The following is a 23930-nucleotide window of genomic DNA, read 5'->3' on the forward strand; positions in this document are numbered from 1 at the left end:
GCTTCTGCACATCAAAGGAAACTATTAGCAAGGTGAAAAGACAGCCTTCAGAATGGGAAAAAATAATAGCAAATGAAGCAACCGACAAACAACTAATCTCAAAAATATACAAGCAACTCCTACAGCTCAACTCCAGAAAAATAAATGACCCAATCAAAAAATGGGCCAAAGATCTAAATAGACATTTTTCCAAAGAAGACATACAGATGGCTAACAAACACATGAAAAGATGCTCAACATCACTCATTATCAGAGAAATGCAAATCAAAACCACTATGAGGTACCATTTCACACCAGTCAGAATGGCTGCGATCCAAAAGTCTACAAATAATAAATGCTGGAGAGGGTGTGGAGAAAAGGGAACCCTCTTACACTGTTGGTGGGAATGCAAACTAGTACAGCCACTATGGAGAACAGTGTGGAGATTCCTTAAAAAACTGGAAATAGAACTGCCTTATGATCCAGCAATCCCACTGCTGGGCATACACACTGAGGAAACCAGAAGGGAAAGAGACACGTGTACCCCAATGTTCATCGCAGCACTGTTTATAATAGCCAGGACATGGAAGCAACCTAGATGTCCATCAGCAGATGAATGGATAAGAAAGCTGTGGTACATATACACAATGGAGTATTACTCAGCCATTAAAAAGAATACATTTGAATCAGTTCTAATGAGGTGGATGAAACTGGAGCCTATTATACAGAGTGAAGTAAGCCAGAAGGAAAAACACCAATACAGTATACTAACGCATATATATGGAATTTAGAAAGATGGTAACGATAACCCTGTATACGAGACAGCAAAAGAGACACTGATGTATAGAACAGTCTTATGGACTCTGTGGGAGCGGGAGAGGGTGGGAAGATTTGGGAGAATGGCATTGAAACATGTGAAACGTCATGTATGAAACGAGATGCCTTTCCAGGTTCAATGCACGATGCTGGATGCTTAGGGCTGGTGCACTGGGACGACCCAGAGGGATGGTGTGGGGAGGGAGGAGGGAGGAGGGTTCAGGATGGGGAACACATGTATACTAATTAAATAATTTTCTATTAAAGAAAAAAAGAAAAAAAAAGAATGCATAAAAACAGAGTGGTAATGGAATTTATGTTATTGAAATAAAAAAAACAAAAAAACAAAGAGTTCAGTAAAGCTCACTTAATTTAAGATAAAGGCATTGTCTTAGTCCGACGGAGCTGAGGACTGGAAGACTTGATCCATGACACAGCAACAACCAAGGTTGAGCAGTTTGGAGCCGCTTTTAGCTGGCCCGTGAGTACATGATGCAAAGCGGCCCTTCTATAAGTGTGGTGTGGCCCAGTGGAAAGAAGCCAGGCCAGCACTGAGTCCACCATCCACCATGCCAGCTTAATCTCTGGAAACCTCGGTTTCCTCATCAGCCCCAAGGCCCCCACCCATGAAGCCCAGCAGCAGTCCCCACACCCACCCCCCCTGAGCCCAAGGGGTTCCTGTCTCAGAACTGGGCAAAGCTGCCCAGGCCCAGACACCTTTCACGGCCATTTGCTGGAAAACTGTCACCATAAAGATACAAGCCACTGATGACTATGATGTGAGTGCCCCACTGAGAGTCGGGCAGGGGAAGCCTGACCTGGTAAAGCCCCCAGGGTTGCCCGGGCGGCTGGCTCCTCACAGACCCCCAGGAGCGTAGCCCCCCAACTCACTCACCTTGGTAAGGACTCCCCGTGTGGGTCCATCCCACTGAAGATCAGGATGCAAGGCAGGCCCTCCAACTCCAAGTACGTCTGAGGCCGCCACTCCGCATCCTCTATGTTCTGCCACACCTGCAGATAATTAAAGAGGGAGACGACTGTGGGACGCCACCCTTCCTGACTAGCCCAGCGCTAAGGAACCCTGATGTCCTCCTGCTGATTTAGAGCCCTTGCAATGCCTCGTCTGAGCCTTATCAAATTTATACTGCAAATAAGCACCCCGTCGGCTTCACCGCTGGATTCCCAGCCACGTAGAACACTGCCTGGCACTCATGAGCCATTTAAGAAACATCTGTCAACTGACTGCCTTAACCTTTGCTAGAAAGTATACACCCTCAGGCATTCCTTGAGGATTCAGATGATAAAGAATCTGCCTGCAATGCAGGAGATGCAGTTTGATCCCTGGGTCAGGAAGATCCCCTGCAGTAAGGGAATGGCTACCCACTCCAGTATTCTTGCCTGGAGAACTCCTTTGGACGGAGGAGCCTGGTGGGCTATAGTCTATGGGGTTGCAAACAGTTGCACACGACTGAGCGACTAACACTTCATTTCATATCGTATATCCTCAACTGTCTAACATTTTGTACCATGCTCTCCCCATTGTGGAGCTGCTAACTGCTACTGCTAAGTCACTTCAGTCGTGTCCGACTCTGTGCGACCCCATAGACAGCAGCCCACCAGGCTCCCCCGTCCCTGGGGTTCTCCAGGCAAGAACACTGGAGTGGATTGCCATTTCCTTCTCCAATGCATGAAAGCGAAAAGTTAAAGTGAAGTCGTTCAGTTGTATCCGACTTTTAGTGATCCCATGGACTGCAGCCTACTAGGCTCCTCCATCCATGGGATTTTCCAGGCAAGAGTACTGGAGTGGGGTGCCACAATTCCTTCCCAATTGCTCATTATTCTTGCCCTAAGCCTTTCGTATCATCTGTCACCTGGAGGTCTAGCGGAGAGCGAGGTCTATGGGCCAGGCACTGTGCTCGTCTTGGGGGCTGAGATGTGTGGGGGTGTCCTTGCCCTCCCCTGCTGGGGGAGAAGCAAGATAACAGGCAGGGAAAACAGAACCTGTGCCAGGTTGGGGGCAGAGGGCAAGGAGGGGGAAGTGAGGCTTCCTGAAAGAAGGAAAGACTCTGAGTTGAATTCTGTGGACCGACGGGTATTAGCTAAACAAAAGAGGAGAAGAAATGAACCCCTGGAGAGAAAGAAACTCGTGGCACGGCCCAGAACTTTGAAAGAGCAAGACAAGGTGTTGGGGAGGGTGCAGTCTTTATAAATAATGTGGTAAAGCTACACTGAAAGATGCAGGTAGGGATGTGGTTAGGAGAGGAGCCTGGAGGGGTGGCTGGGTGTGCAGAGGCCACGTTGGAAGAGACATAAAGCTCATCACCAGCACACCCCTTCCCCTCTGCTCCCGGCCCCCTGGTCATCCTGCCTGCCCTCCCAGGTGTCTATCCCCGCCCCCTGGTCATCATCTCCGCCCACCCGTCCTCCGAGGAGTCTGTCCCTGCCTGTCCCCACCTTGAGCTGCTTCAGGAAGTGCTTCCCGATGGTGATGCCCGAGGCGGGGTTCCCCAGGATGATCTCAAAGTGCTCCTCCAGGGCCAGCCGTGCCCGCACGTGGGCCAGCCGCTCATAGGCCACGGCCGCCAGTGGGGAGCAGGGCACCCGCAGCAGGACCATGAGCCCGTGGCCGCAGGGGCACTGTTTCGGGGAGTTGATGAGGTTCTGTGTGATCTCCAGCGTCTCCACGGACGTGTAGTTCTTCATCTGCGAGAGGCCGCTCACGGCCATCATGGCGGCCGCGTAGTGCTGCACGAGAACAAAGGTCCTGATCACCGCGCTGTGCAGGCGCGGGAACCTGCAAGGAACAGAGAGACCACGCCGTGACCCGGGGCTGTGACAAGGATGCCAGAGCACTCCGGGAGAGCAAGGCTTTCCAGGGCCAACCAGCAACCAGACATCTGCCATCCAGGGCAGAGGGCATGCTTGCTGCAGGAAGAGCTGGGGAACTGAACAGAGAAGCAGAGGCAGGACAAAGGTCAGTTCACACAGCCTCAGTGTAATATCTTGGAGGAGATCTTCCCTTGGCAAGGCTATGGGAGCTCAGCTGACAATCCACTTGGCCTGATGAAATCCATCAGCATCAGAGCTGAATGACAGTTTCCCAAAGGGAGTGCTGGGGAACACTAATCTCACAAGACACTGGACATGCCTTGCATGCTAGCCCTCTCCTGGAGAGTCACAGCACACACACGTGGCAATGGAAGGCACTGACAACTCTCATTGGGAAAAAAGAAACTTTTGGTAAATGTAAGGTTTATTAAACACATATGACCATGGAACCCCTTTTGGCATAACAGCTATTAGTGTGCAGCACCCTAGTTTGGAACGCAGTTTAGGAAGTACAGATCTAACTCACTCTCTTTATCAACAAGTGAGAAGAACAAGCTGCCACGAGGAGAGACAACAGAGCTCAGTTCAACACCCACCGTGAGCAGCAGAGCCATTCATTTTGTTTTATATTGCATGCACGTGTGAAGTCACTTCATTTGTGTCTGACTCTTTGGGGCCCCATGGACCATAGCCCACCAGGCTCCTCTGTCCAGGCAAGAATACTGGAGCGGGTTGCCATGTCCTCCTCCAGGGGATCTTCCTGACTCAGGGATTGAACCTGCATCTCCTGCATTGGCAGGCAGGTTCTTTACTGCTGAGCCACCGGGGAAGCCCCAAGTGTTTTTTATTAGACAGTCTGTAAATCTGGGCCTGCCTTTTCCATGTATACACTGTGTGGATGTCAGCCCTTAACCTCCCTAAGCCTCCGTTTCTTCATCTGTAAAGTCACAACGTTGATACCCACCTTGGGGGTCTGCTGTGACAGGGTTGAAAAGGTAACACTGATTCTGGGTTTAGACTCAGCTCTGTCACTTTCTAGATGTATGGCCTGAGAAAGTCATGGGGTCTCCCTGAGTCTCAGTTTATTTGCAAATGTGAATAATAATAACAGCTGTCTTGGAGAGGTCGGGAGAACTAAATAAGATAATGGAAGTAAGGCTCTTGGAACAAAATAGGCACATGGTAGATAAACACAGGAAATAAAGACAAAGCCAACTGATTGCCACTCTGTCTCCCTTTACACCTTTTGGCATCTTACTTCCTCCCATTTTCTTGCCTTCCCTTGAGTCTCAGACACACAGTCCCACATTCCAGCGTATTTCTGTCCATTCTCACTCTCAAATTTTCTGGAGCACCAACATGATATCACCAGCCCAATATGCAAAGCAAGGAATAAACTAAAGTCGCTTCACTGGAGCGACTTGAGTCACCCAAAAAGGGAGGCAGGTGACCTACTCCCCAGACATGCCCTGGCTGCACACTCATTCCTCACCTGGCACTTGACTACTGAGCAGTTTTAGGAACTTCGAGAGAGACGTGTACCTTTTTCCCAGTGCGGTGACCATGGCCTCAAAGGAGCTGTCGTATCTCAGCAATGGGAGGCTGTGTCCTGAGAGTGTAGACTCGATGAACTCAGACAGCCCGAAGTACTTCTTGTTCTCAGGATACAAGTCCACGCCCTAAAACAGAGATGCACCTTGGTCACGCCAACGACACATTTGCGGGAACTGTGAAGGTCACGTGCTGGGGGCAAGGACCTGAATGGCATCTTGATCTAAACCGAGCTGACTCTGCAGTGCCCTGGGTGACCTGTTATAGATGTCTTTCCTCTGCAGACCCAGAGCACAGAGCACTCCATGCACAAAGGCCAGTGCCTCCCCATCACTCAAGATGTTTTCATTCAATTGATGCCAGTGCCTTGGCCAAGAAGAAAATCAACCTTGTTTTCTTTTCTTTTTTTTTTAGACACACAACTTTCTTTGTTAAAACTTCCTCTTTCCAACAATTTTAACTGGCTTTAGGAATAGGCAAATCAATGATTTTTGCATTCAGCTGCTATTACATCAGCAGAAAGAAATGCATTTATCTAACCAATTTTACTCACATTGATACAAAATTCCTCACAAACGAACATCAGAGCTTATCAAACTTCAGAGAAGAGGGAAGTTGGGGAAGGATGCTAAAAGTACGAAAGTGAAAGTGAAAGTCGCTCAGTCACATCCAACTCTTTGCGACCCCATGGACTAAACAGTCCACGCAATTCTCCAGGCCAGAATACTGGAGTGGGTAGCTTTTCCCTTCTCCAGGGGATCTTCCCAACCCAGGGATTGAACCCAGGTTTCCAGCATTGCAGGCGGACTCTTTACCAGCTGAGCCACAAGGGAAGTCCAAGAATATTGGAGTGGGTAGCCAGCCTATCCCTTCTCCAGCAGCTCTTCCCAACACAGGAATCAAACTGGGGTCTCCTGCTTTACAGGTAGATTCTTTACCATGAACTATATCCTAAGGTAGCACAAGGGTTAAGGGTGAGGACCACGGAGTCAGCCAGACTGGGTTATATCCTAGTCTGGCTCTAGAACTTTCCAGATGCATGGCTTTAGGTAAGTGGCTTAACCCATCCCCTCTGCCTCATCTTCCCTATTTGTAAATCAGAAATCAATGTAGCATCTGCGTCTTATCTGAGTTCATGAGATAAAGCACTTTGAACGTTGTCTGCCAGGCTCATGGTAAGCACTGCATGAAAACAACTGCCGTCACCATGTATGTATATATGTGTACATATTTGGCTGTCAGGTGTTAATTGCAGCATGCAGGATCTTTCTTTGGGACTCACAGACTCCCCAGTTGTGGCGCTCAGACTTGGTGGTTGCAGCGCATGGGCTTAGTTGCTCTAGGGCATGTAGGATCTTAGTTCCCCAACCAGGGATCAAACTCTCGTCCCCTGCATTGCAAGGCAGATTCTTAACCACTGGACCACCGGGGAAGTTCCCAGCTGCTGTCTCTACCTCTGATTCTGAGTCAGTTGGCTGCAAACCAAGCATCAGCACCTTTAGAGGTTGCTCGGTGACTCCGAGATGCTTCGAAAAAGTCCAGAACGTGATGTCTACCGCTTGCTTGTATAATTAGGCAGAATCCAAACATCCAGAGTTTTCACAGTACAAGAATGACTGCTGTCTTCTATTTTGGTGAGAAAATGGCAGATGATAAGCTGAAATAAAACTCACTAGGGTTTGTGGATGTGTGTTCAGTTTGAGAAAGGAGATTTCGAACCTCACTGCTGAAGGAGGCAAGGACAGGAAAAATAGGAACACTTCTAGACAAACTGAGAGTCACCCCAAGTCCTCAAAGCCCTAGAAGCCTCAATGTCCAACACCAGGAGACTGAGAGCTTCAGCCACCAGAGAAACAACAAACCAAGCGCACTCCCTTATGAGCTCCTAAGGTGGAAGCCAGGAAGTGCACTGCAGGAAGGTTTCCAAAGACCAAGAAGGGTTTAACTCCAACCCTGGGTAGAATCAAAGAATTGGAGTTGGAACCCACTGACCCCCAGCTGGGCGCATCAGTCAAATCTTTACTGAACAGAACCTCTCCCAGCCCAAGGTCACGAGTGCAGCGGGCCCAGCCACCCAGGCACTCACGTCACTGTAGGAGGCCGGCCAGTGGATCTCGTTGTAGGGGCTGACGAGGGTGTGCTGCGTCTGCAGCGCGTACGGGAAGGAGGTCACATGGAGTGTCACGATGTTGGGGGCCTCCTTCACCTCCTTGCAGTTGAGCAATCTGTCTACCAGCCCCACAGACGGGTCACTTTGGGAGTAGAGGTTATGAACAGCGCTACTGAGGGAGGAAAAGGAGGAGAAGAAATGGTAAGTGGAATGACCAGCGTTGTCCTGTCACCTGACCAGGATCAAACATTTGGATCAGTTGATAATGAGCACCCCCAATGCTACCAACAACCAAAGCTTAGAACTCTGCCCTTGACTAGGAAAATGAAATTTTAAAGAAAAATCCCAGTGGGATTTCCGGACAGTATAGTAGTTACAACTTCTTGCTTTCAAGGCCAAGGGCATGGGTTCGATCCCTGGTTGGGGAACTAAGGTCTTGCAAGCTATAGGGTGTGGCCAAAAAAGAAAAGAAAAAAATCTGAGTGCACTTCAGGTACCTGTCAGGGACTCCCCAATCACGACCTATTAAAAGCCTGGCTGGGGAGCAGTGTTTACAGAGAAGTGCGTCCACAATACAGTCCACCTGCTTCTCTAGCACGGGGACGCTCACCCAGCCGTCAACGAGTCGCCTTTTCTCCCTTGGGCCAACCTGATTGTACACCCATCTCCTTAAGTTCTTTCCTCTAAAGTCCTGTGACCTTGAATTGATCCAAAGAGGACCCAAAATGGTACATTCTCTACCAAATATTACAGCATAGGACCACCAATAGGAAGCACTTTGGACAGAGGCAAAGAAGAGAGTCGCCTCTTAGCCTTCCTCTGTGGGACAGGGGGCCCAAGTGTTGTCTTCTGTAAATTGAGGGGGATGGGAAAAAAAAATCAGTGCCTCACCTCTTGGGTGGCAGGTCACCACTCGGAAAAACCTACCCACCAAAGGAAAACGGACAATATAGCTTTTTATACAACTCAGAATGTTCAAATTCGCCCAGTGCTAGACTGGACACCCTTTACCTGGGTGAACTTTAAGGTTCTGGCCAGCCCTGTGCTTCTGCACCAGCTGTAAATCAGAGCCTTCCTCCGAGGTCTGACCCATCATCTTCCCTCCCTCCTCATCCAGGTCAGGGGCAGTGTCTAAACACCCAACCCCAGTCTCACGGAAATGCCCAGGAACCCTGCCAGACTCCAAGCTTGAGACTATCTGAAATTCATCCAGATTTATGTTCATTTGAGCCAACTAAGTGAAATCACCTTGGGAAGGGCAGCAGTTGTGACCCACATGGTCCAGAGCTATGAGGCTCGGTCAAGAAGGGGTTGGGTAGAGTTCCTCCCATCTGGGTCCCTTTCTGGCACCAGTGCAGTACCCACTGTTCTGCCCCTGCCACCCTTCTCCCCTCCCCCAGCCTGCAATGTTGAGCAAGATGCCCACTTGCTCCAGTTTCCATAATGATCCCTTTTAGAGGCCTTTTAGGGCTTCCCTCATAGCTCAGTTGGTAAAGAATCCATACTTCATCCATACTGCAATGCAGGAGACCGGGGTTTGATCCCTGGGTCGGGAAGATCCCCTGAAGAAGGAAATGGCAACCCACTCCAGTATTCTTGCCTAAAGAACCCCACAGACAGAGGAGCCTGTCAGGCTACAGTCAATGGGGTCTCAAACGTCAGACACAGTTTAGCAACTAAACCACCACCAGAGACCACCTGAGATGACCCCTCAGCTAACTTCTGGCCCTATGGTCTGAAACAGCCCCACAGCACCTGCTGACAAATGCCAAGCCCCCAACATCATTCATCTTTTTAACACTTACACCCACTGTCGCAAATATTATCCATACGTTGTGTGCATGCACACTTAGTCGCTGAGTCACGTCTGACTCTTTGCAACCCCATGGACTGTAGCCCGCCAGGCTTATCTGTCCATGGGATTTCCCAGGCAAAAATACTGGAGTGGATTGCCACTTCCTTCTCCAAGGGATCTTCCTGACCCAGGGATCAAACCTGCGTCTCCTGCATCGCCAGGCAGATTCTTTACCACTATGCCACCAGGGAAACCCATATGATCCACACATTTTCATTCAAATAAGGGAAACGCCAGCCCTGCCCTATGCCACAGCCAGTCTAACCTCACAAGATCCCAGTGGGCATGGTCGTGGATGAGGACGAAGAGTGTGTGCGGATTCTGAAAGGAGTTTTGCAGGAAGGACTTGAACTTCGTCTGTGCTTCGGCATCGAGCTTCAGAACATATTGCTCCACCCTCTGCCTGGTCACGTGCTCCTTCTCCAAGCCCAGCTCCAGCAAAACCCCTGCAACACAGTGAAAATACATCAGTAGCTCCAAACATGGCTGTGAGGTTTCTGAGTCATCAACAGACCCTTGAGCAGGATCTCCCACATGGCAGGCTTCAAGCTGTGCCCAGAGGCTACAGGGATGGAGGAGTTATGCATGAGTCAGGAGGCCAGATACCAGAATATAGTTCACTGACTTGAGTGAAACAGAGGGAATATTCTAGTGATGCCTTGCCTTTAACAGTTTATAAAATCATGAACAATTGGCTTCCTCCAGGCATCAGCTTCATGAGCTACTATACCCTCTGCTTCAGAAGCAAAGATGATGTTAGAATCCAAATCTGAATGTAGGTACATCAGAGCTTCTGCACCCAGACAGACATCAGACACTCCATGAAAGGCCTGTGACATGCCGTGTTAAGTTGCTTCAGTCATGTCCAACTCTTTGTGACCCCATAGACTGTAGCCTGCCAGGCTCCTCTGTCCATGGGATTCTCCAGGCAAGAATACTGAAGTGGGTTGCCATGCCCTCCTCCAGGGGATTTTCCCGACCCAGGGATCGAACCCATGTCTCCTGTGGCTCCTACATTGCAGGCGGCTTCTTTACCACTGAACCACTAGGGAAACCCCAAAAGGGCCCATACCTGAATGCCAGACGTGGAAGAGGGTCTGCTGGTAAGTCACTTCTGAGGGTGGAATACAAATCAGAAAGTCCACCTTCTCAAAGGATCCCAAGTCCAGATTCTGGGTGCTGGAATCCGCGATTGAACACACGTGGGAGAGGAGCTTCTGGGCCACAGCCAGCTGGAAGGGCCGGATGCGGTGCGGCTCCAGATGGTAACCTGGAACCAGAGCCCCCGTTAGGGTGAGGTGCACCGTGAGCAGACCGCTACAGCCCTGGACTCTGCGGGGGACTCAAGCAAGGGCCCCATTAGGCCCACACAGGGATGAGGGAACGGGAAAAGACCAGCATTCACTGAGTTCCTGCTCTGGGCTATGCACCATGCTGGTCATGCCACACCCTATTCCTGATTTAAAAATTAAAAGATGAACAGCACTCGGGGATCCCAGGGGCTGAGACCTACTCCACCTGGAGGGGACAAGGACGGGATCCCAGGGAAGCTGATGCTGAGACTGTACTTCCGAAGAGGCTACAGGTTCTCAGGAAGAGGAGGAGACCAGCAGAGCCCCTTAGGAACATAGCATGAATAAAACATTCCAACAGTGCATTGATAAACGAGAAATCAACTCAGAGAAAGGAAAGTGTACAGATGTACATTTCAGGGTAAAATAAGACTGTTCTTGTTAAAGACTAAAATGAAAGTTAGGTATTAGGTCTATTTTGATGCTAGGGAAACACCTTTTCCACTGGGTGTGCCTCGAACTGTGCTTCCTTGCAGACCCTGGAGGCCCCGGGATGCTGCCCCCCAGCCTGGAGCTTGGCCACCGCTCCCCAGCACCACTCACTTGTGCACGCAGGTGCCCCGCTGACATCCAGGTATGCTGACTTGGTGACAGAGGAGGCAGTAAGTGAGGAAGAAACAAGGCCTTGATTTTCCTGATGGAATTTGTCCAGCAAAATGTCAATGTCGCCTTCTGCCCCCAAACAGAGAGAACATCAGAAATGGGTTTTTCCATCTCAGGGAAACTCAGCATCAAGGGAACAACCTCTGTGTGTTAGGCACTGTCCGGGGCCTGGGGCACCAGAGATAGGGTGGCCCATCCTGTGAGAGAGCCCACAGCCAAGGCAGGCAGATGTCCTCAGGAAAATGACATGACCCAGTGGGTTTTAGAGCAGGAGGTAGGGGTCTGAGCTCATCCTGGAGAAGGAGAGGACAGCAAAGGTTTCTGGGAGGAAATGAGGTGACTCTTGAAGGGCGAGTAGCCAGGAAAAGAAGGGAGATGGGCACTCAAAGCTTGGAACACAAGGAATGAAGCACAGAGAATACACTTCTCCAACAAGAGGCTTTAAGCAACTGAGAGGGGGAGGCAAGAGGGTGATGGACAGAGCCATGGAGGTAGAGAGGACCATGCACGAGGCCTGCGTATGCCCTCAAAGGACAGACACCACACAGCCAGAGCAGGAATCAGCTAGCCAGAGACCCCACACCATGGAAGGGCCACCGCACGTCTAAATCCAGGCCAGCCTCGGCAGCTCACGGGGATGAGCTCTGAGACGGCCTCCCCCTTGTATCTGTGTTTATTTCTGTCTCATCAGTGTATGGTGACTTGCACCTGTCTGACTACAAGCATACCTGGACAGAGGGTGCTAAAAAAGGCCCCTAGCGAGTCCACTTTCCCAGTAACCAGCTCATAATTGACTTCTTTCTGGTACTCAGCCGGGGTGAGAAGGCTCTCAGAAAGAATCCGGGCTTGGTATTTTCCTGGAAAACAAATGACAGCTTTGACGGGGCCCTCTGCTTAGAATTAGCGCATGAGTTCTTCGATGGCAGAGTCTGTGCCTGCATCCCTTTCTCCCTCCATCCTCCAAGCCCAGCACCACGCCTGGCTAAGAGCAGGGCTTCCTGCTGCTGGTGAAATGAATGAATGGTACACACGCCCCAGAGCCCAGTTTGGAACCTGACTCTCTCCCCCACTTAACCAGCTGTGTAACCCAGGCCGACCCAACTTCCTCATCTGGAATTCATGGCCGGCAGCTCTATCTACTTCACAGGACTATCGTGAGGACGAAACAGGGCAAGGTTTATGAAATGTGCAGCCCAATGCCTCATGCAGTGAAGACTCCAGTACTGAAGGTACTGTACTACTCAAATCAATGTAAAGAATTTATTTAAAAAACACAGAAGGCGTTCAGGATGAAGGAATGACAAGAGATAACGAGGACCCCGCAGAGGAGCAATCTGAAATCAGCCCCCTCATCTGCGATCCTCCACACTTCCCCACTTCCCCCGGGGACATCCCCACCCCCCACCCCCGCCCCCTCATCTGCCTCTCCACCAGCACACTGGCTCCAGGAAAGCAGGACATCACTGTATCCCCAGCCCCCAGGACAGTGGCTGCACATAGTAGGGCTTCAATAAGTGTTTTTATAGTTAATTAGCTGACAGCCTCGTTAACCCACACAACCCAGTAAGGTCATTATTTTTTCTCTCCATTATGTAGTTGAAGATGCTGAGGAATGGAGTCACTGATCACAGGTGGGGGTGGGGGGGGTGGGGCGGGGAAGGCGGGTGCGGAGGGGTTTCCCTGCGTCTATACAGACCCCGAACTTGCCCTCAGTCTCTCAGAGAAACCAGAAATGTACCACCTTTCATTCCAGGAGGAATAGCATTTTCCAGAAGCATGCTATTCAGGGCACATCAGGGGCGGCTGAGTGTTAACTGCAGTTACTAACCAGCGCTGATGCAAACCCCAGGCCCTCGAGAAGCCAACAGCCAGGTGGGGGTTGGGGGGCTTCTGGGGGTTACCAGAAGCATCTCAGTGGAGGGCCCAGCCTCACCGGTGACAGCAATGCAGGAGTCGATGGCGGCGCTGCGGCAGGCGCAGATGATCACCACGTAGTTGGTCTTGGCCAGCTTGCCCTCGATCAGCAGCCGGAACATCTCGGAGAGGCCCTCGGCCAGAGAGTAGGTGCACTCGATGATGTGCACGCTGTCGTTGCAGGAGCTGGCAGCCAGGCCGGCCAGCCAGGGCAGCTGCGCGGAGGTCACCGGCGCCACAGCACCCGGCACAGGTGGGAAGGGCTGGGGCGGCGCCTGCTGGTACTGCCGGATCTCCGTTAGATGCGACTCGCGCCACGACCGCAGGAAGATCTGCTCCAGGTCCTCCATCAGGGGCACCTGGTCCGCCGCTGGCAACCACAAGGCGGGTGGGAGGGGCTTCAGCGCCTACCCCGCCCACACCGCGGGGCAGTGCTGGGGAGATGCGCTGTACCCCAATGTCCACCTGATACAGTCTGAATGATCAACATCCAAAATAGAGGGAGGCTGCAAATACAGCCCTCATCTCATCAGCCTAAAAGAACCAATATTTTTGAGTGCTTCTCAGCCTTTTCTCCCCCACGCGCTGGAATTTTTTGTTGTTCAGTCGTTCAGTCCTGTCTGACTCTTTGCGACCCCTGCAGTACACCAGGCTTCCCTGTCCTTCACTATCTCCAGGAGCCTGCTCAAGCTTATGTCCAATGAGGCAGTGATGCTATCCAACCATCTCATCCTCTGTCGACCCCTTTTCTTCCTGCCCTCATCTTTGCCAGCATCAGAGTCTTAAATCACTGTAAACTGAACTGAAAGTCCCTCAGTCATGTCTGACTCTCTGCAACCCCATGAACTGTAGCCTGCCAGGCTCCTCTGTCTGTGGAATTCTCCAGGCAAGAGTACTGGTGTGGGTTGTCATTCCCTTCTCCAGGGGATCTTCCCCACCCAGGGATCGAACCTGGGTCTCCCGCATTGTGGGCACATTCTTTACCATCTGAGCTACCAGGGAAGCCCTTTTAATCACTATAATGGGTTTAAATCACTGTTAACGATTGTGGGGAAATGACTTCAGGGTGTGTTTGCCTCCTTACCATCATGCCAGCATCCAACCACAATCATGACGTTTACAGCTTTCACACACAGCATTATAACCAGGCACGTGATATCCCATGACTTGAAAGTGCCATCACAGACTTAGCAACACTGATCTGTCATTGACCCTTGCATTGCTTCTGAGTAAGCACCTTCAAAAATACTTCTGCAGGACACTGCTTTATGCAAAGGACATAACTTCCTGAGCCTAAATGGACCTACAGAGCTGACTGGTAACACATCATCAGACTGTCTCCAGATGGTCTCAATGTGACAACTTACCATGACGTTAACAAACCACAACAACCTGGCTTCTACTGCACCCCTAGTTCTAGTGGATACCATCGTTTGGGTACTTATCATCAACTGAATTGAGAAAAACTCCACTTGTTTGATTTGTTAACTTTGTACTTCTTTGACAACTAGTGAGACTGAGTATTTTCAACATTTTTCCCTATTAGCTATTTTCTGGTTTACATGTCAGAACTTTACATTTGAGTGAGCCAAGGAAAGAGAGCCACAATTTGATTTAGAAAACGTGTCCCCATCCAGCTACACCCAGCACCAGCTGTGGAGCCTTGAGCTATCTTAGGATACAGCTTTCTGATCTGAAAAAACAGGGATCACACCACTTCCTCATGGGGCTACGCCAAAACTGGATTAGATAAGCTGTTGTATTTCCTGTCTTTTTAAAGTTTTTCCCTGGAGCCCACAGCCCCTTCCAGAACCACCACCACCCATCAAAGCAACTGAGAGAGCTGCCCACACTCACCATGCTTGTCTCCTCACCTCCATCCCCTCTGACCCATTCCAGTATGGGTTTTGTCCCCACTCTCCTCATATCTCCACCCACCTGGGTTGCCAGTGGTTTCCACATGCCCCAACCCAATGGTCAATCATCAGCCAGCCCTCAATTCTAGGCCATTAATGAAATGAAGTCAGATCGTATCTGAAACTGAAAGTCACTCAGTCGTGTCTGACTCTTTGCGACCCCATGGACTGTAGCCCACCAGGCTCCTCTGTCCAGGGGATTTCCCAGGGAAAAATACTGGAGTTGGTTGCCATTCCCTTCTCCAGAGGATCTTCCTGAACCAAGGATTGAACCCGGGTCTCCTCCATTGCAGGCAGATTCTTTACCTATCTGAGCCACCAAGGAAGCCCAGATCGTATCTGTCCCCTGCCTGAAAGCATTCCAGTGCTGCTATGGACTGAATTGTGTCCCCGTCCATTCATACATTGAAGTGTTAACCCCCAATGTGACTATATTTAGTGAGAGAGCCTTTAAAGAAGTAGCTAAGGTTAGGTGGGTTCATAAGGGTGGGGTCCTAGGCCAATAGGATGGGTGTCCCTATAAGAAAAGGAAGCAACTTCGGAGTTCACCCTCTGTCCCCACACACAGGCATGAAGGAAAGGCCAGGGGAGGACACAGCCATCTTCCACAAGCCAGGAAGAGAGGGCCTCCCCAGAACCCCACCATGAGGCCACTCTGACCTCGGACTTCCAGCCTCCAGAACTATGAGAAGATAAAACTTCTGTGGCTTAAGCACAGCCTGTGGTATTTTGCTACGGCAGCCTGAGCAGATAAACACAAGTTGTTCTCACCGAGTCCGACATACAGACTCTTGACCTTAGCCTGAGGCCCTGCCGGCTCTCTGACAACACCCTCACTCTCAGGCTCTCACTGGGTGGCTGCCCTGGCTCCCGCTGACCTGGGGCGCCACGCTCCCACCCACCCCTTGGCCCTTGGCCTGCCCCCCCGACCCTGCCTCCCTGAGATCTTCACAAGCCTGGCTCCTCCTCATCACTCAGGTCTCAACTCAGAGACGCCTTTCCTGACGACCTGAATCAGCCCACAACCCCCACCCCACTCCCATTGCTTCATTTCCTCTTGTTTACTGTATTTTTTCTCTCCCACTAGAATCCTTGAGGGCAGAGCCTTTGTGGTATTCCTGCTATATCTCTTCACCTAGAATGGCAGGGAAATCACTTTTGAAAAAAAAAAAAATTTATCTGGTTGCATCAGGTTTTCATTGTGGCACGTGGGGTCTTAGCTCCCCAACCAGGGATCGAACCCACGTCCTCTGCGTTGCAAGGCAGATTCTTAACCACTGGATCACCAGGCAAGTCCCAGGAAATCTATTTGAATTCTCACTGCCATCCCAGCCCCTCAGGTGGTGACCACTGCAGTGACCTGATGACAGAGGCCGTCTTCAGAAGGGCTCTGAGTGAGGGTCCATGATCAGGCCGTGTGCACGTCCCTCCTTTAGCAATTATTCCACCAGTGGTTCCCGAAAAATGGGAGGGGACTCACCCAGCTGGACGAGATAGTAGACGGTCAGCAGGAGCTGCATCTCCTCCGAGATGGGCTGAATGGTGGAGGCCCCGTACTGCTCGTAGGCTCTGGAGATGGACTGCGAGTTCTGGTAGCACGTGTACAGCAGGGGGCTCACGACCACGTCGTTCAGGTTGCCGCAGAGGTAGGGGAAGTTCCCGTGGCCTGGGGGAGGGGACATGGCATGGCTTGGCAACTGGCCTCAGGCACAACGGGTGGTCTCCACATGTGCATGCGTGCCTGCTCAGTCGCTCAGTCGTGTCCAACTCTTTGTGACTCCGTGGACCATAGCCCGCCAGGCTTCTCTGTCCATGGGATTCTCCAGGCAAGAATACTGGAGGGCGTTGCCATGCCTTCCTCCAGGGAATCTTCCCCACCCAGGGATCGAACCTGCGTCTGCTGCGCCTTCTGCATTGCAGGCAGATTCTTTACCACTGAGCCAGCAGGGAAGCCTGGGGGTCTGTGCATGCAAGGGAGTGAAAACATGCAAGCCAGCTGCACTTGAGGCAACTCAAGCTCCTCTGGGGAAATCTTGAACTCTCAGCCCGTGCTGGTTTGTGCACCTGCTCTGGTAACTGACAGGGGCTGCAGCACTTGCTTATTCATTTGCAGTCTCCACCTTTTTGGCACCAGGGATCTGTTTCATGGAAAACAATTTTTCCACAGACCCAGGGTGGGGGCGGGATTATGGTGTGGGGATGATTCAAGAGCAATATATTTATTGTGTACTTTATTTCTATTATTATTATATCAGCTCCACCTCTGATCATTAGGCATTAGATCCTGGACATTGAAGACCCCTGATTTAGTTCAATTTCTTATTTTACAGCTGAGCACATAAGGCCCAGAGAGAATTACTAAAGCTGCTCAGTCATCACCTGTGCCTCCCAGCCCCCCAGGACTCCTTGATGAGCTGAGTTAGGAAAATAAACCACTGTACAGATCAGAGACTCCAAACATTGACAGAACTTGACAAATGCTTCAGCAAATGGTACAAGATTAATTCTGATGGCAGCCCTCAGAGGCAGGACAACCCAGGCCAGATCTATTTATTAACTAGGTTATCCTCAGCAAGAAGTTTCACTTCCCCAAGCCCCGGTCTCTGCATGTGTAAAACAAGGTGAAGATATCAAACCCTCGTGCAATTGCTGAGATGATTAAATGTGGTAAGTGCCTGCATGGTATCGTGTACTCAGACGGCCTCCGTTTATTCACCAAACACACACTGAGTAGACGCCTGCTGTGTGCTGTGTGCAGACACCACACTCAGCTCCAGGGTTAGATTGGGACACAGTTCACAGCCTCAAGAAAATTGTTTCCGAAACCTGAGGGTGCGCTAGGGTCCCCTGAAAGGCTTCCAAAAACACAGACTGCCAGACCCCACCACAGAGCCTCTGATTCCAACTCAGGCCTGGTTATGATTCTGGGATGGGTGGGCCTGGGAATTTACATCTCTACTGAACTCCTGGGCGATGCTGTATTTGCTGGTCCAGGAACCACAATTTGGGGAGCACCGCTCACAAACATTCTGGTTTATCAGAGGCAGCAAAAGAATTACTCTTAGGGGAAGGATGTGACATTTGTCATAAAAGAGGCACAAAGATGCTACAGCGGGGCCCAGATAAAAGGGTTAGAACAAACGAACAAGCAAATGGTCGTCACGGAACAGGGCTGTCCCACGGAAAACAGTGATGGGCTCTGAACTTGTGGCGTCTGATCAGGGGCTACCCCAGTGACCTTTCTGCTTGGTTCTCTCATTGCCCTGGAAACGGCTTTAGAAGTTTTCCCAGGAGGACAACTTGGTGTGGAGTCAGACTGGGATGATGTGTCATGTTGTCTGTATCCCTGGGCTCCCCGACCTTCCGCCCCCGGCGCATTGCTGTACTTGCCTTTAAAGATCACTGGCTTGGCCTTGCATATCTTCAACAAGTTGTCGGGAACGGACACTGGTTCTCCGGAAGCCACAACGGGAAAGGTGACTGAAGCCGGTCCCACCAAGCCGACCTGGGGCATGCAGGTCACACCTGCGCTTTCTAGGGACATACCGAGAGCGTGAAGAGGATACGTCAGACAGGGCATCCACCCCCGGCAGACCTGACATCAGGCCAGCCGACACACCTGCTACAACGTGACCTTCCCTGCACCTCCGGGAGCACCCAAGTCTGGGAACCACAGGTTCCTGAGTCAAAAGACCTTAAAGGTCACCGGGTCCCCCTTCCCCACTGAACAACCCAGTTTTCTCTTCTTCAGTGTCCCTGCCAAGTGATAAGCACGCCTTTTAGAAAAAATTCCTCTAAGATCAGGAAACTCAATACTGTACAGGAATCCTGGGCTTTGTGAAGCAAGTCTAATACATGAGAAAGAGAATCTTGTTATACTCAAGTGTGCCTCCCTAGAATTTTCTCACCCATACATATGAAAGCATGTGAGTACACACACACACATGCACATGTGAACATGCACATGCTCATACACACACATTCACACACACACACACACACACACACACCACCACCAGTGCTGGAGCCTTGCATCTGGGGCAGGGCTCCATCACTTACCATACTTGGCTCTGTTCCCCCCTCCCTGGGGGTAGCCACCATCCGAAGCTGATGGAGATTCTGGAGACCAGCCTTTGTGGCGTTTTTTGGGAGGGCCGGAGTTAGATAAGATACCTAGACAACGTTCAGAGTGTGAATTAGGCGGTCACCAAAGACGTGCTTCAGCAAAATGTTCCCCTGAGCTGGAGGACACTTATTACTTTTTTTAAAGCACAGCTTTACACTGCATTTTAGCATCTAGTGCATTTTAGCTTCCCTAGTGGTTCACAGGGTAAAGAATCTGCTTGTGATGCAGAAAAGCCCGTTCAATCCCTGGGTCTGAAAGATCCCCCGGAGAAGGACATGGCAACCAACTCCTTCTTGCCCAGAGAATCCCACGGACAGAGGAGCGTGGTGGGCTACAGTCCATGGGGTCGCAAAGACTCGGACACAACTAAGCAACTAACAAGCAGTCTAGAGGAAGCATCTAGGCTTAAAGAAGTATCCTGTCGACCTCTATAAATGTTTCATTCCAAAGCTGTGTCAGTGTCTAGGCTTTAGCTCTCCGAGCCTTACCTCCTTCATCTTTACAATGGGATCATAAAACCTACTCTGAAAGGTGACTCGATCAAGATTAAAGAGAATATATGTAAGGCACAGAGTCTGAGGCCAATAAATGGTAGCTACCAAGTCCAGATCCTCATCTACAGTGGGTAGCCGTTCCTTTCTCCAGGGGATCTTCCCAATCCAGGGTTTGAACCCAGGTCTCTCACATTGCAGGCGGATTCTTTACCAACTGAGCCACCAGGGAAGCCCAAGAATACTGGAGTGGGTAGCCTATCCCTTTTCCAGTGGATCTTCCCAACACAGGAATCGAACCCAGGTCTCCCGCATTGCAGGCAGATTCTTTATGTCTGAACTACGAGGAAGTCCATCATCGTCTCCACATCCCAGTAAATTAATACTTGTTTCTGTAGACAAGCCCCAGCGGCAGTCAACCCACCACCGCAGTTTCACCACTCGGGGGCAGTACCGATCCACCTGTGCACCTCTCCCCACCCCAGCCCTGAAAGCTAATTTCAGGCTAAAAAAATCCGGGGGAACAGAAGCTGGTACCCACTGCCACTGATGAGTCATCCTGCCCACACCAGAACAGCGTGAGCATGACTCATCATGCTCTGTTCTTGGATTCTTCAAAATACCAAGAATTGGTTACCACATTTTTGGGGACCAATCTGACACAAAATTTCCCTTACCTTTAGCGCTCTATGTTCAACCATGACGCATTATATAAAGTTTAAATTTAAAACGTTCTATTCCTGGATGCAACCCTCTCCCAAGGAAATCAGAACCCCAGCATGTCCACACACCTCCCGATGACCCACTCCACCTCCCATCCTCTCCCTGAGCTCCTGGTGATTCTAAACCACAACCAGGATTGAGAACCACTGGTTTAGAGCAGTGTTTCTCCAAATCTAGCCAGAGACAAAGCTGGACAGAACCAGGAGGAGCTTGTTCCAAGTGCTCCTGGGCACACCTCAACCTACAGAAGCAGATCTCCAGAAATGAAAGGAAACACTTGGTCACAAGCACCCCTGGTTATCCTTAGACGTGCTGCTGTTTGAGAATTATTGCTTTCGAGTCTCTTAAAAATAACCCAAAGTTATTTTCACCTCTTCTTTAGACTGACTGAAAATGAATGAAACGAAATGAATAAAACGTTTAAAGACATGAAGTTCTTTGCTTGCAAAGAGGTTTCCCACAGGTGGGCTCCTCTGACCCCCACAACCTCTGCGGCAGCTTCTATCACCTTGATGTCATTTAGAACTACATCTTCATTTCCCCAAACATCTGTCCTCAAGAGCAGGGAAGAGCTCCCACACAGACTGAGATGCCAGCTCCTCTAAAAGCCATGTTAAACTACCAGAGGAGGAAGGGCAATGGGATGGAGCCTCGGTATGAAGGCAGAAGGTCTGCGGGTGTTTTCTTCCTTTGGGGTGCTAACTGCCTCTACACGGACTCAAAGCTCCTGGTGCACGTGTCCTGAGTCACTTCAGTATGTGTCCAACATTACGGCCCTATGGACTGTAGCCCGCCAGGCTCCTCTGTCCATGGGATTCTCCAGGTAAGAATACTGGAGTGGGTTGCCATGCCCTCCTCCAGAGGATCTTCCCCAAAGCTCTCCCAAAATGATGTCACCAGGAGCTGCCCCTGTGGACCAACCATTTCTGGCCATGTGTCCTGGTGCTGGGAAGGGGGACCCTATTTGGCATTTGGGAAGAGACAAGTCTTCACTGTAGCCCACACCCTGCAGGCACTGCAACACCCGGAACCCGAGCTAGGACAACGCAGAAAGGGATTCTGAACGTTTCCTACCTCCCCCTCCCAACTCTGCCCCCACCCCATCCCGTCCCATGTGGGGCAGCATTTCAGCTGAGAACCACAGAGCCCCCGAGTCCTTGTCATACTCCGTGTAGCTTCAGAAGCGGTTTCTTGAAATAGAGTCCACCCTGCCCACAGCAGGCCTCAGGCACGGGACTCCGAGGCTCCAGCCGTTCCCCTAATGGTGCAAGCCCACTCTCTCTACCAGCACCCATTGCATCCTCCGGGCCAGGCTCCACGGAGTAACTAGGCTCCCAGGGCGCGTGATGATAACCGTTCCTGGGAACGTCACTGGCCCACAGGAAGACAGGTTACCACTCGTAACGGGTTCCCACTGCATCCTGGCGCACATTCATCACCCAGATTGGGGGCAGAAGCCATGCGTCTCCCTACCCCCAGCACTGGGGGCTGGACACACTCCCAGAGACGCAGGAGGTGTCTGCTGATCCAGCCTGACTCTCATTCCAACTCCAGGAGGCTCCTGGGCCCCAGCGTAGCGGCTCCCCCATCCCCCACCCGCCACCACCTTGGCCCAGAGCAGAGCAAGGCCCCCTCACCCCGAATAGGACGGTCAAGGTTACCTAAGGCCGAGGGACGTGGCACTGCAGACAGGCGGTTCTTCACCAGCGGCTGGTGCTTCGGGGAATCTTTGCCGTTGAAAACAGCCGGACCCAGGGCTGCGGTTAGGGCGGGGTGATCGGAGGCTGGTCCTGAGAACAGAGACAAAGAGGGGAGAAGACCATGGGATGCTCGGGGAGTCCAGCAAACAGGATATGGCTCTCCCTCCGTTTAACATATTAGCTTTCCACTGATGCAGCCCGTCAAGGGTCAGGACTCTTGACAGAGTGATTCTGTCCCCCCAGCCCCCCGAAAAAGCAGACACACACAGACATGCACACACACACACACACACACACGTGCACACACAGGACACATGCTCCCACACATGCTCCACTGAGCACTCCCTGTGAGAGAAGGGCCCGTGGGGGCCCCGGGATTCCAGGAGCGCCCCTGCACCTGCTCCACCCTCCTCCCACCCTCGCTCACCCTCCTGGATTCAGGGTCACGTCAAACATGCTCAGGAAAGCAGTTGGGTTTGCCGTCGCCCAGGGCCAGGCTATGCACAGGATCTGGGGCTCCCCGGGCCTCAGGAGGATTCTGGGGGCAATTGTGGGCTCTGCTCTAAGTCACCCACACGGGCCAGAATGATGTGGAAGGTACTCCAGAGTCAGGAGGAGCACAGATCATCCCCTATGTTGAGGGGTTGAAGGGCAGGCTCTGAAACCAGATGACCCCTGTCTGAGCCCCACGCTGCCTCGAACTCGCTGTGCAACCTTCCTGAACATTACACCTCCTCCCTGTGCATCCACCTTCTCATGTAGAGGATGCAGGTAATATTAGAGCCGCTGTGAGGACGATGGGAGTTAACAGAAGTTTGCAAGCAGTAAGTATTTGCTATCACTGTCATCACATTTAATTTTTATAATCACCCTGCAAATTAGACAGAAAAGATTCTCTCCAAGTGTACAGATGAGGAAACGGAGAGTCACAGAGTTAAAATGAGCTGCCCCAAATCTCTCAGCTAGGAGGCGGCAACACTGGAATTGCACCCAGGTATTCTTCGGGCAGAAACACTGATCCCTGAAGCTGCCCAAGTGTGCCAGGCCCCAGGTGGCCCAGGCACAGAGAGGACGAGGGCAGATACCACGCGGAAGGAGGACAGGGGCCTCTGGGGGGGGGGGTGCATTCTCCACTCACGTGCAGCCTCTTCACTGTGGATGCTGAGCCACGTGCAGCAGGGGCCCAGGGCCCCTCAGCAGATCCCCCTGGGCAGGAGGACCCCCAACCACCAACCCCCCGCCAGAGCCCTTGGGAAGGAGGTGGCTGTCTACTTGCCATCAGCTGTCGTGCTTATCAGGTGTGTTTTGCATGGCCGAGGCCAAGTTCACGAAGCAGAAATACCAGCTATCAAACCCTACTGCCCATGATAGCCTCGGCGAGCATCTTCGTGCCTCCATTTTTCAGTTGGGGAAACTAAAACCGATTCCCAGCACCTCCAGCACTGCGCCACCGCCTCACCTGCCTGCGGGGCTCCCAGCGGGGCGCTCGGGGCTGTCCCCGGACCGGGCTCGCCAGGGAAGGGGGCCGGCGGCCCAGAGCTGTCCAGCGGCGGGAACAGAGAGCTGGAGCACGCACCCATGGATGCCTGCCGGCTTCTGAACTCTGCGGAGAAGAGGCACGCATGACAGTCAGCTCCTGCTCCTCCCCAACAGCGACCGATGACTTCCGAGGCCAGAACCCGCCCGGTGGGAGAGCCAGGCATGGAGATAACCGCAAGGGCGCCAACGCCTTCCCCGTCGCTGCTCTGGTGCAGCCGGGGGGCTGGGGTGGGGGCCATTCCCCAGGCTCGGTCTCTGGGGAAGCCACCTGAGGGACAGTCCTCTTGCCAGCAGCAGGAGCAGTGGTCACCATTTGGGAAGAAGGGAAAAACACATGATGCAAATGAGAACTCCAAGTCCAAGGGACAAACAGCATTACGGGAAAAACAGATGATGCAAATGAGAGCTTCAAGTCCAAGGGACGAA

General features: G+C 51.6%; 1 protein-coding gene across 10 annotated transcripts in view; it reads right to left on the reverse strand.

Moving 5' to 3' along the window:
* The window catches only part of GREB1 (growth regulating estrogen receptor binding 1), a 135204-nt gene that overhangs the window by 30764 nt on the left and 80510 nt on the right, over positions 1-23930 (reverse strand). For 9 of the 10 annotated variants that reach the window (XM_061433292.1, XM_061433294.1, XM_061433300.1 and 6 more), the window contains exons 6-19: positions 23425-23568; positions 21927-22055; positions 18985-19098; positions 18316-18459; positions 16406-16591; positions 13029-13379; positions 11824-11952; positions 11036-11164; positions 10213-10410; positions 9406-9586; positions 7262-7457; positions 5167-5303; positions 3250-3589; positions 1691-1806 (exon numbers count right to left, since the gene is read on the reverse strand). In XM_061433292.1, coding sequence (XP_061289276.1) covers positions 1691-1806; positions 3250-3589; positions 5167-5303; positions 7262-7457; positions 9406-9586; positions 10213-10410; positions 11036-11164; positions 11824-11952; positions 13029-13379; positions 16406-16591; positions 18316-18459; positions 18985-19098; positions 21927-22055; positions 23425-23568 — 2494 coding nt within the window. The remainder of the gene's footprint in view (positions 1-1690; positions 1807-3249; positions 3590-5166; positions 5304-7261; positions 7458-9405; positions 9587-10212; positions 10411-11035; positions 11165-11823; positions 11953-13028; positions 13380-16405; positions 16592-18315; positions 18460-18984; positions 19099-21926; positions 22056-23424; positions 23569-23930) is intronic. The other variant, XM_061433293.1, reaches the window with a different exon arrangement.

This window comes from Bos javanicus, chromosome 11, assembly GCF_032452875.1.
Source record: "Bos javanicus breed banteng chromosome 11, ARS-OSU_banteng_1.0, whole genome shotgun sequence".
Classification (NCBI taxonomy): domain Eukaryota; kingdom Metazoa; phylum Chordata; class Mammalia; order Artiodactyla; family Bovidae; genus Bos; species Bos javanicus.